Below are 11854 nucleotides of genomic sequence, written 5' to 3'. Positions count from 1 at the left end.
CGAACGAACCGAGCCGTGCCGTACCGTACTGAGCCGTACCGAGCCGAGTCGTACCACGCAGTGGAAAAGCGCCATTACTTTACCACATGAGGCACTCACAGCTGTTCAAACATCCCAACACTGAAGAGCACCAGGAAGGTAGTCACTCCAGGAACTTCAAGGTCACAAGACGTTAAGACATTCACAAGTCAGAAGAACATGAAAGTTTGTGTTAATACTGATGCATTTTGGAATATCCTTACCAATTACTTACTAGTTGAACTGGTTGTTTCATTAGGAAGTGCAACATAATACATTTTAAATCCTTTAAACCAACATATACACACACTACACTACCATTACCAAGGTTTTTTTTTTTAAATGCTTTCATAATAAAGATAATAATAATAATAATAATAATAAATAAAGCCTTTTATTTATTCTATTTCACAAACATATTAATCTACACAACAGCTTTTGACACTGATAACAACAACAAACAACAACAACAATAATAATTATTATTATTATAAATGTTTTTATTATTATTGTTATTATTATTGAGCATCAAATAAGCATATTAAAACTATTTCTGAAGGATCATGTGACACTGAAGACTGGAGAAATGATGCTGAAAATTCAGCTTTACCATCATAGGAATAAATTATGTTTTAAAATATATTAATAAATACAAGAAAGTGAATAAATGCAACCTTTAAATTATTGTTTGTGTGTGTGTGTGTGTGCCTGTTTTTATATCCTGGTGGGGACTTAAACCTGAATACACACAGACTCATGGGGACTCGTGTCACTGTGGGGACCTAAATTGAGGTCCCCATGAGTAAACAAGCTTATAAATCATACAGAATGAGTTTTTTGAGAAGGTAAAAATGCAGAAAGTTTCCTGTGAGGGGTAGGTTTAGGTGTAGGGCGACAGAAAATACGGTTTGTACAGTAGAAAAACCATTATGCCTATGGAGAGTCCCCACAAGGATAGCAAACCAGACGTGTGTGTGTGTGTGTGTGTGTGTGTGTTACTTGCTTTAAATCATGAAATTTACTCATTTCCAAGGGAAAATTCCTTGTGTACCTTTTTTCAGGGTACTGTTCAAATTTCAAATATATCATTATAAATTAAATTTGAATATTAATTTAAATTGCATTCAAATTAAAATCTAATTTAAATAAATGTATTAAAATTGTTCAGCACATTTCAGGCTCTAGATCTATTATAGTAACAAACAGTGTAAACAATAGTTCCTTTTGAAAAAAAAGAAAATACTTAAAAAAAAATAAAAAGGAGAGAAAAAAAAAAAAAACTAACTCGTTAAAACTTGATAATGGTGGTGCCCATTAGTTAAACTTTAAAAGATTAGTCATGCTATCCTTGTTTGGGTCATTAGAGACGCATCTGGCTGAGAGAAAACTGTTATTATGATAGCAGTGCGACTTTATCTTATAGCCAGAGATTCAGACAATCCTGCAGCTCGTGATCATTATAAGCAATGGGCAGTCCTGAGCGATCATCTTTAGAAAAGCCTTTGGCTTTGTAATGAGGAAGTAAATCATCACAAAACACTGCACCATCATCACCCTTGAGCAAATGATGACTTCAAGGGAGCTAGAAATGGCCATTTTCACAAAAGTCTGAAATAAACAGCACTATCAAAAAGAATAATCCAAACATCTGACTTGAAAACTGATTCTCAAAAGGCTGCGTATAAGAAAGCACACGCCTACTTAAAGATAAATTTGCCTTTCAGCAACACTGCTTTACATCTAAGAGAAAACCTGTGGCTTTATTTCGCTTAAACAGCCTTGAACTCTGAGCATGTATTTCCATCAGAAAAGCCGGTATTAATGAAGTCACATTCTGTGCCATACCAACCACGAGCAAAGGGACACTGCCAAAAAGCGAAAGGCGAAACAATCTCCCCTGGGGATTTCACCAATAGCATTCGATGCGAAAGGGTTTCTATGGCAACAAGCGACTCGTGGCACTTAATGCAACAATGAACTGGAGTGACAGATAATGCATTGCTCTCTAAATTTTAGCTGCTAATGCTCTTAATGAGTCTGGATGCTGAAAGCAAAGAGCGAGTTTGTGTGGCTGGCTGTCTTTGAATGGGACCTTTCTCCATACAGAGCTAATGAGGGCTCAAATGGGAGTCGTCTACAGTACTTTCTTACTTCCATTCATGCAAAATGAGACAGATGTGGTGCAACTCATGCATTAAGCTATTAGTAATGTGACCCACATTAATTTTTCCATCTATCAAATGCATGTTTCTTTTTGTTGTTTTTTTTTTTATTTTTATGAGAATCATTTTGCCCTACTTTCCTGGGATATTTTATATAAGGTCCTTCATAAATCAATATAACATGCTAATTTTGTGCTCAGTTATTATTCATTATTATTGGTGCTCAATTATTAATAATGGTTCTTATGATTATTAATGCTGAAAACAAATTTTAATTTTAAATTTTTTTTTTTGTGGAAACTGCCTTATTGTTTTGATAGGATTCTTTAATTAAAAGAAAGTTTTTTTTAATCTAATTTACCCCAAATTTTTACCCTTTTTTTTTTAAAGCAGCAGAAGCATTGATAATAATAAGAAATGTTTCTTGAGCAGCAAATCATCATATAATGATTTCTGAAGGATAGTGTGAAACTGAAAAGTGGAGTAATGATGGTGAAAATCCAGCTTTACATCACAGGAATAAATTACATTTTAAAATATATTAAAATTAAAAACAATTATTTTAAATTGCAATAATAATATTTCACAGCTAATATACATATAATAATAATAATGAAATTATTCATTTTTAATAAATTAACTTAGTGACCATGGTGAAACACTAAAAATATTTCACGTTATTAAAGTCCTCATGAAATCAAAATTTACACAATTTACTTTGTTAGCATACATTGCTGTTCTTGAGGTGAACAATTAATCCATCCAAGTTAATCCACTGAAAAAAAAATGTTTGTCTTGGTAATCTTTAATCAAATTCTGAGCATTTGTTTCCACTCCAGAATGGCATTCCTTCTCTGATGACGTCAGTTTGATGGGTTGGGTAGAATATCCTTAACCACTCCCCTCTAACCGTTAGTTTGCTGCGAGTGAGAGACGGAGAGGAGGAGCACTAAAATAAAACCCCACCCTCTAATCAATATTACGTTTCAGTTGGAAATGCATCACTATACTGAAGACGGCAACACCTTCCGGTTAACACAGGCTTTAAAAAACATTCAAAAATATTTTTTTATGAGCTCATAAGTTATAACTATCATTGCAGATATCATTACAAATACCTCAGAGCCCCAAAAAGATAAATTATTACCTGATGTCGTTTCAAACCCTGTACGACTTTCTTTCTGTGGTGCAACACAAAGGGAGAAATAGCTTCTTTTGTGTTCTCCAGAAGAAAGTCATACAGGTTTGAAATGACATGAGAGTGAGTAAATTATGACAGGATTTTCTTTTCGAGTGAACTAATCTTTTAAGCTTTCTTTTAAAGAACACTGCATGAATCTGGGTCTCTCCGCGGGCGCTGTGATGAGGTATTGTAAATGACAGATAGCGCTTCTTTTCCCTGTTGTACTGATGTTGTGTGTTTACTGAAACGCCACCAACAGAGCTAGTGTAGTATATGTAGAAAAATTAAACATGTTTTGTGACTCACATGCCAATGATAGCTTCATTATTATATAATGTTTTTGTAAATGTTATCATCATGCATGTATAGTTTAAGCTCTATCTGTTGTACTTCTGGTGTGATAAGTGTGCTTCTCATGCAGCAGAGACTCACAGCACACGTCTCTGAGAAGCTCACCCCTTGTAGTTTACGACTAGACAGTGTGTAGAGATCAGTAAGCTCAGAGATCACCGGGGAGAGCCTCAGCACTGCTAAATCAGTTTTGCTTCGGTCTCACCTTGACGTATTTATGCGTCATTATTTTTCACCTCTCTCCTGATCTCTCTCCTTGCTTTTTTCTCTGCTTTTAGGATGTGCTGGTTGCCATCAGGGTGGTGCACCATTCAGAACTGAACTGAGAACTGAGAATGCTGCCAACAATCCACCGCAATTCCTGAATTTGATTTGAATTTGAATCAAGATAGCAAACAGGATGTAGAATTGCAATTTGGACATAAATGTAAGTAATTAAAATTGAATGAAATTCATATAACTGTTGTAAGTATGGAGCATCGAAAGATATTAAAATGAATCAATGTTTGAAATATCAGTTGTTTCTATTGATACTAAAATGTACAATTTAGATGTATTTCATACAAATTTCGTACAAATCGCTACCTATTTTTAGCTAAAAAACGTCAAACATTTTCGTATCTTTTCTATCATTAAGATATTTGTATCAATGCATTTTTATCATTTTATCGATACGCGACTTAGATTTTTAGACCCCGTAACCTACCCCCAAACCTAAACCTACCCATTTTATAGCGAATATAAAAATATACTGTATAAAACATAATTGACCGAAATATGCAGGGAAATGACCATTTTAGTAATAATATAGCATTAAAAATATATTTTTATAGTCGCTAAACCCACTCCTGCCTCTAAACCTAACCATAACTATTTCTGCACAGTATAAGAAAAACATGACGGACAGATAAGTGCAATCACAATCGTTTATTTATTGCAAAAGTGTCAAAAGCAGTCCAAATGATGATGTGTTGCAGCCGCAGTCCTCTCTGACGGAATACAGTAGGTTTGTGTGAGCCGCAGAGCAGAATTTTAGTTGTTAATCATTGAAAATATTATCCAGATTATTAACTCCACTCTGTGAAGGTGCGCATTTCTCATTCAACCACACCTAACCAGAAACACGGCATGTCGCAATGAGTGATGAAGCAGGCGAGAGCCAATGAGTGTTTGTTTTTCCTGCCGTAAAACCTGTCGTCTCTTGAAGTAGCAACATTTGAATTTAACAAGTGTGTCAGGTTTTTGATGCTTACGGTCGCTGCTCAGGATGGAGATCGCTGAATAAAGGCTTGAGTTTGGGACTGCTCCTCGAAATCATATGGATTTTAAACATTCGGATTACAGTGTATGAACAAAATTGATTCCTTTAGTAATTATGTTGCGTTTTTGGTTTATTTTATGGTTCGATTTTCAATCACAGCATGTCGGAGAAAATGCCTTTTGTGTCCCATCGCAAACAAAGTAAATATTACATGATAAGTAATGGTTAAACGATTGCAGAAATGTTATTCATTTTAAGGGTTTAAAGTGTAGTCTTGTTTAACATTATGTAGGCCTATTCATGGAAATAATCTGGCCGTAGAAATCACACAGAACAGAACGAAATATTATCAATTTATATTAAGTAAACGAGTAAACAATCTAATAATGCAATTGAAAACATAATGCCATTGATATGACAACTGAAAACAATATTAATTTCAATTTCAATCATTTTAATATTCATAAGGATTCATTTTTAGGTCATCAGTATTGTACGTTAAAATGCTGAAAATACGTATGTGTACGTTTAGATGCTGTAAATACGTCAGTATTGTACGTTTTAGTGTCTGTAAAAACGTAAGTAAACGTACGTTTTGTAGAACCACATTTTACGTAAAATACATACGAATTATCATGAGATCACATTGTGAAAAAAGAAAGAACATGAAAAAACATAACCAGCAGCAAAAAAATAAAAATTAAAATTACTTTGATCAGATTTTATAAAGCAAAAGCTTGCTGCACAGAAAGAAAGAGAGAAAGAGAGAGAGAGAGGGAGATGGGGAGTATTTGCATTTGTTTCAGAACCAAAAAGATTAAAAAAAATAAGATGCTGAAGATTGTACTTCATCATGACAAAATAATGGCTTTGTGGTTGTTTCCCATCTTTGTGGCTCTCTTCAAATCTGAGGAAATGGCCTGGCATTTGTTGCACTTAAGAGATGCAGATGAGACACAGAGATTCTGACTCACCTCTTTCCGTCGCTGGTATATATCACACTATTTCACGCTAGACACACCAAAGCTAACATCCCTACCAGTGTCAATAACAAGGACGAAACACAAGAAAGATCAGTGGTTTAGCAAAGACTGAAGTACCATCACACAGCAAGACAAACAATACATAATCTTCTAATAAAACACAGTGTTGCGTCTGGTTTAACAGGGGAAGAACCAGAGCCATTATGCATTGTGTGTTTTGATAATTAAATTAAGCGAGGCTTGCAAATTATGTTGCCAGGCTGACATGCATACAAATTTGCTTGTCGTATTGTTTTAGAAATACAAGACATATGAACCTCGTCAAACATGAAGAGAGCAATACAGGACTATATTTGAATTATTTATTGTGCAAACAAAACAATAAAATCATGAGACTATCATGCCTTATATTTCATTTTCAGTTTTGCATTCAAATATTTAAAGAGACGCAGACAGAAACAGTATGCAAATGAATTTAGGAATTTATGTACATATAAGTACATATCCCTAACAGAAATGTGTGTGTGCGTGTGCGTGTGTGTGTGTGTGTGTGCGTGTGCGTGTGTGTGGTTTCCATGGTTACTCCCTCCTGAGAGTAGCTGTTCTAGCTAAGTTAAGGATGACAACACAGTGTATGTGTTTCCATGGTTACTCACTCCAGATTTTGGTTTGTCTTTGCAGTTATGAAGCGAAAGGGTCTTTCTATGTACATTTTCATGCTTATGCATGGATGTTTGTATATTTGCATAAGCAAGCACGTGCTCATGCTTGTAACTGACATTTCGCACAAAAGGTACACTCAATTTTAAAGTGGTCGACAAATAGTGAATTAATATGTGCCTTAATAAGTGTCATCCAGTGTTGAGAAGGTTACTTTGGAAATGTAATAAGTTACAGATTACAAGTTACCCTATTAAAAATGTAATAGTAGTGTAACTATTTCAATAACTTTATTAAAGTAATGTAACTGATTGTTTTTGATTACATTTCTAAATTTACATTTCTAAATCTAATCTGTTAAAGCATGTACATGAACCCAGATAGGAAATGAAACAGTTATTAAATAAGCATGTGTCCTATTCTGTGTCCTAAATTTCTAAAAACACTGGAGTCTTATATTTTAGAACAGTCAATGCAATTTGGGAAAGAAATCAATCAAATCTGTATATGTGTGTGAAAATATTCAGATGTAATCCTCCTTTGTAATCGTTAACATTTTCATAAGTACCTGTAATTTAATTACACATTTTTTCTCAGTAACTGTAACTGTAACTGATTACAGTTACATTTATTTTGTAATTATCTTACATAATTCTGTTACATGTAACTAGTTACTCCCCAGCACTGGTGCCATCATTGTATGTACGTAATCAAGGAAGAGTGTTCTGAACAACTCTTGCCAAGAGTCATACTGCTGTTGGATAAAGATGTTGTAATGTCAAACTCAGTGGATATAAAGAAACTGCCCCTCCAAAAACTTTGAATAGCCTTCCTAAAGTTTTCTTTCGTTCTTCACATTTCACAACACATTGTTTTGCAACCGGTACAATGAAGTTAGCCAATCACAGCAGTGGGCATTTACTTCAATTTCTGTAAGAGCTAAACACCCTTTGAGACTGAGTGTTTCTTTTTTTTTTATCTTTTTTTTTCAAAGATAGTGAAAATGGTGCTATTTACTAATACTGGGCATTTTGTGGTCATTGTTTTGCAACCGGTACAATGAAGTTAGCCAATCACAGCAGTGGGCATTTACTTCAATTTCTGTAAGAGCTAACACCCTTTGAGACTGAGTTTCTTTTTTTTTTATCTTTTTTTTTCAAAGATAGTGAAAATGGTGCTATTTACTAATACTGGGCATTTTGTGGCGCTAAAACTTTGCTAACTTTATCTAACCTCGAGAAATGACCCCTTTAATAATTTGCAGTTGCGGATGTGCAGGTGCATCGGTGTTCTCCTCACTCACTCTGTACCGTAGCAGTCCTGGTGCAGTTGTAGAGGATGGCGAGCTCTCCAAACACCTTCCCCGGTCCCATGGTGCAGAGTTTCATGCCTTCCTTTGTCACCTCCACCTTGCCATCTGAAAGCAATCAGAAGATAAATCCTTAAGTCCATTGATGATGCTCTGTTCATGAAAGTAAGCATGACAGTCTGGAAATGCATCCGTGCCGGCTGCCTGGATCGGACCGAGCCTGGCCTAATACATTCCAATAACAGTCTCATTTCATTAGGCCAGCAGACATGAGCAGAAGCTTCGAGGGGAGTGGGGGAGGTGAGAAAGGTAGGAGCTCTCTAATGAAATGGGCACAGAGAGAAATAGGCCAGTGAAAAGATGGGGAAAAAAAGAAAGGAGTTCAGGATTAGCAGAGTATTATGCCTAAACTATTAGATGAGATGCAGTGAAACCATACTGAGGGCCTGGGACTGTTATTTCAGGATTCATGCGTAAGACACACGTAACGTCTTCTGCGTTAGCTCATGGGAAATTCAACAACAGTCTTGGCTGAAGAGCTCATCTGTCACCTCAAGCAGTCTTCAAATTACACCAAAGCTTCCGGGGGGCCCTACTTGGAATAAAGTAGGTCCGAGGAAGCACTTCCTGCTAAACGCTGGCAACAGTGCGGTAGCACGCAAAAGCAATGTTTATGCACAGACTGACAGTGATGTCATGTTGTTCAGATAAAAAGCATACCGGGGGCACGGGCTTAATAATTAGGTTTAATAATCACTGTGTGTGTGTGTGTGTGTGTGTACTGGTTTATATATCCTGGTGGGGACTTAAACCTGACTACACACAGACTCATGGGGACTCGTGTCACGGTGGAGACCTAAATTGTGGTCCCCACGGGTACAAAAGCTTATAAATCATACAGAATGAAGTTTTTTGAAAATCTAAAAATGCAGAAAGTTTCCTGTGAGGGGTAGGTTTAGGGGTAGGGTTGGTGTAGGGCAGTGGTCGCCAACCCGTCGATCGCGATAAACAAGGAAATGCTAAAGTGCGGTCGGTTCATAAGCAGTGTTGCCAAGTCCGCGGTTTTCCCGCGGAATTGGGCGACTTAACATTGTTGCCGCGGGTTGTTGTTCATGTCCGCGGGTTGAAGCGACCCCAATAACGTGATATTTAGTCCCTGGAATGTAAATTTTACTGGAAGACCCCCGCCGAAAAACGTGTATTTTACCCCCAGAATGGATTTTTACAGGGGAACCCCCTCGAAATGCGATTGGACTAGTTTTATTGCGAAAACCTGGCAACCCTGTTCATTAGTGCCACCTGCTGTCAGAGAGTGCGTCTCATTCAGACCTGCTGTTTTTGTTTCGCGCAGATGTTTTATGTAGCAAATAAATAAATAACACCTAAAGTCAGACCACTCTGTTTTTGTTTTAAATCCTGAAATTAATCTAAATCAAATCAAAAACAACTGCCCCTTGCAGATCGTGATTAAAATGCAGTGGTTGCCTCTAATTTTAAATGGCTAGATATTTTTGTTTAAATTAGACAGCAAGGATACTATCACGATCAAGGCACAGAAACGTAGCAAGGACATCGGTAAAATAGTCCATGTGAAATCAGGGGTTCAACCGTAATTTTTCTCGTAGCTTCGTAAAATTACGGTTGAACCCCTGATATATGGTAATATGTAATATGAGGAACATTTATACATGAAGTGTTGTTATTAGTAGTAGTTTGTTTATTTGATTGTTTGATGTTTTTGATTGGTTTGGAATAATTTGTGATTGAAATTATCAGGGATCCCCAAGCTCCCAAAAACTGAGGTGAAATTTTTTTTTTCCCCAAAAAATAACAAGTCGTGCCATAGATGGTTAATCTAAATACTTCAGAATACTATAATACTTTGGAAAACTAATGAGGTATGTAACGCAAAGGGTCCTCTACAAAAAAAAAAAAAGACATCCACCAAACATAAGACTTGGTTTCCCCCTGCATATTATTTTTAACAACATCAGTTTATAATGCTAATTTATCAGACGCCGTAAAAAAGTGCAAAGTGCAAAAGTGAAAAGTGCAAAACGTTTTCGAGACAAAAGCTCTTCCTCAGTGCCACATTGATTAGTGCACACCTGCACCCATTATAACATCAATATTCACCATGGACATCATAATATGCACGCAGGCCCAAAAACACCATACAATATATCCAATTTTAGACATTCCTATAAATATATTTTAATGGTAAAAAATTCCTTAATACAACATTATTAATGTAAAATGCAAAAAAATGTTTCATACATAATTTCACCCATAGATCTTATAAATGGTTCTTGTATACATATATCCCAAAAAACAATTCAAAACCAATTCCGCATTCATACCAAGGGGATATAAAGATCTCAAATCAAAAATCCATTTGTATTCTCTTTGTAAAAGACAGCGTTCCATGTCACCACCCCTTCGAAACTATGGTATATGTTTATTTCAAAAATGTAAATGACTATGAATTCATTAGCTGCTAGTTGGTATACATTTTGAGAACAATATTGAAATCTAAAAGCATTATCGTAAAAGTGTTTTTGTAGGCCTAGCCAGCTGAATATTAGAACCACATTTGTATTGTCAATTTTTACAATCGAGACTTGCTTGTAGTCTGTGAACTGGCACAATTTGAACTATACCACTGCAAGCAATCAAGAGGGAGGCACTGCTAATATTGTTGTATGATCCTGGTCAGATGTCTGTATCAAAGTCACAGAAGAGGAGCAGCGCCAGATGTCCAATATCAAGTCACAAAGTAAGTCCGGTGCGTAGATCCAAAAATACCATAAGGCCAGCAGAAAAAAACAATCCGCACACGGTCAAATGCAGGGCAAAACCTCCTCAAAAAATCTTTATTATAATGCTTAATCAGAGGCCGTAAAAAGGTGCAAAGTGCAAAACGTTTTCGAGACAAAAGCTCTTCCTCAGTGCCACATTGATTAGTGCACACCTGCACCCATTATAACATCAATATTCACCATGGACATCATAATATGCACGCAGGCCCAAAAACACCATACAATATATCCAATTTTAGACATTCCTATAAATATATTTTAATGGTAAAAAATTCCTTAATACAACATTATTAATGTAAAATGCAAAAAATGTTTCATACATAATTTCACCCATAGATCTTATAAATGGTTCTTGTATACATATATCCCAAAAAACAATTCAAAACCAATTCCGCATTCATACCAAGGGGATATAAAGATCTCAAATCAAAAATCCATTTGTATTCTCTTTGTAAAAGACAGCGTTCCATGTCACCACCCCTTCGAAACTATGGTATATGTTCTATTACCGTAAAATCCAAGTCCGCTATGGAATGTGTCACTTCATTGAAATGACGAGCTACCGGAGATTTTATGTCCTTTCTCCTAATGGAGCTCATATGTTCGATAATACGCGTTCTGATCGATCTACTAGTTTTTCCCACATACTGTTTATGACACATACAAGTCAACAGATAAATGACATTAGTGGATGCACAAGTGGTAAACTGTCTCATACAATACACTCGATCTGTCACGCAACTCTTGAAAGACACCTGTTTTCTCCGTATATATTTACAAGCGGCACATTTATGAACTTCATTACCAATACGATCTCTTTTCTTGTTACCAGCAAAAGTATCTGATCTTACAAGATAATCTCTTATATTCTTCGCTCTATAATGCGAGAATAATGGGGGGTCAGAGAAAAGGTGTGCACATACAGGATCGCTGGTTAAAATGTGCCAATGTTTTTTAATCACATCCTTAATCTCACGACTATGTTTTGAATATGTTGTAGAACAGACAACGTGCATCAGATAAGGTTTCATGTTGCACATTTACTTCTCCTGAAGACACTCGAATCCTCTCCAGTGCATCATCCAATCACTTATTAGGATAACCCCTA

The 11854-nt window shown here is 36.0% G+C and overlaps 1 protein-coding gene across 1 annotated transcript in view; it reads right to left on the bottom strand.

The window, feature by feature from the left end:
• Nucleotides 1-11854, bottom strand: part of LOC107739762 (cGMP-dependent protein kinase 1-like) — a 142057-nt gene that overhangs the window by 75299 nt on the left and 54904 nt on the right. The window contains exon 3 of the mRNA XM_016551969.1: nt 7922-8035. Coding sequence (XP_016407455.1) covers nt 7922-8035 — 114 coding nt within the window. The remainder of the gene's footprint in view (nt 1-7921; nt 8036-11854) is intronic.

This window comes from Sinocyclocheilus rhinocerous, unplaced genomic scaffold (assembly GCF_001515625.1).
Source record: "Sinocyclocheilus rhinocerous isolate Xijiao unplaced genomic scaffold, SAMN03320098_v1.1 scaffold2994, whole genome shotgun sequence".
Lineage (NCBI taxonomy): Eukaryota > Metazoa > Chordata > Actinopteri > Cypriniformes > Cyprinidae > Sinocyclocheilus > Sinocyclocheilus rhinocerous.
This window is presented reverse-complemented; position numbering and strand designations above follow the sequence as displayed.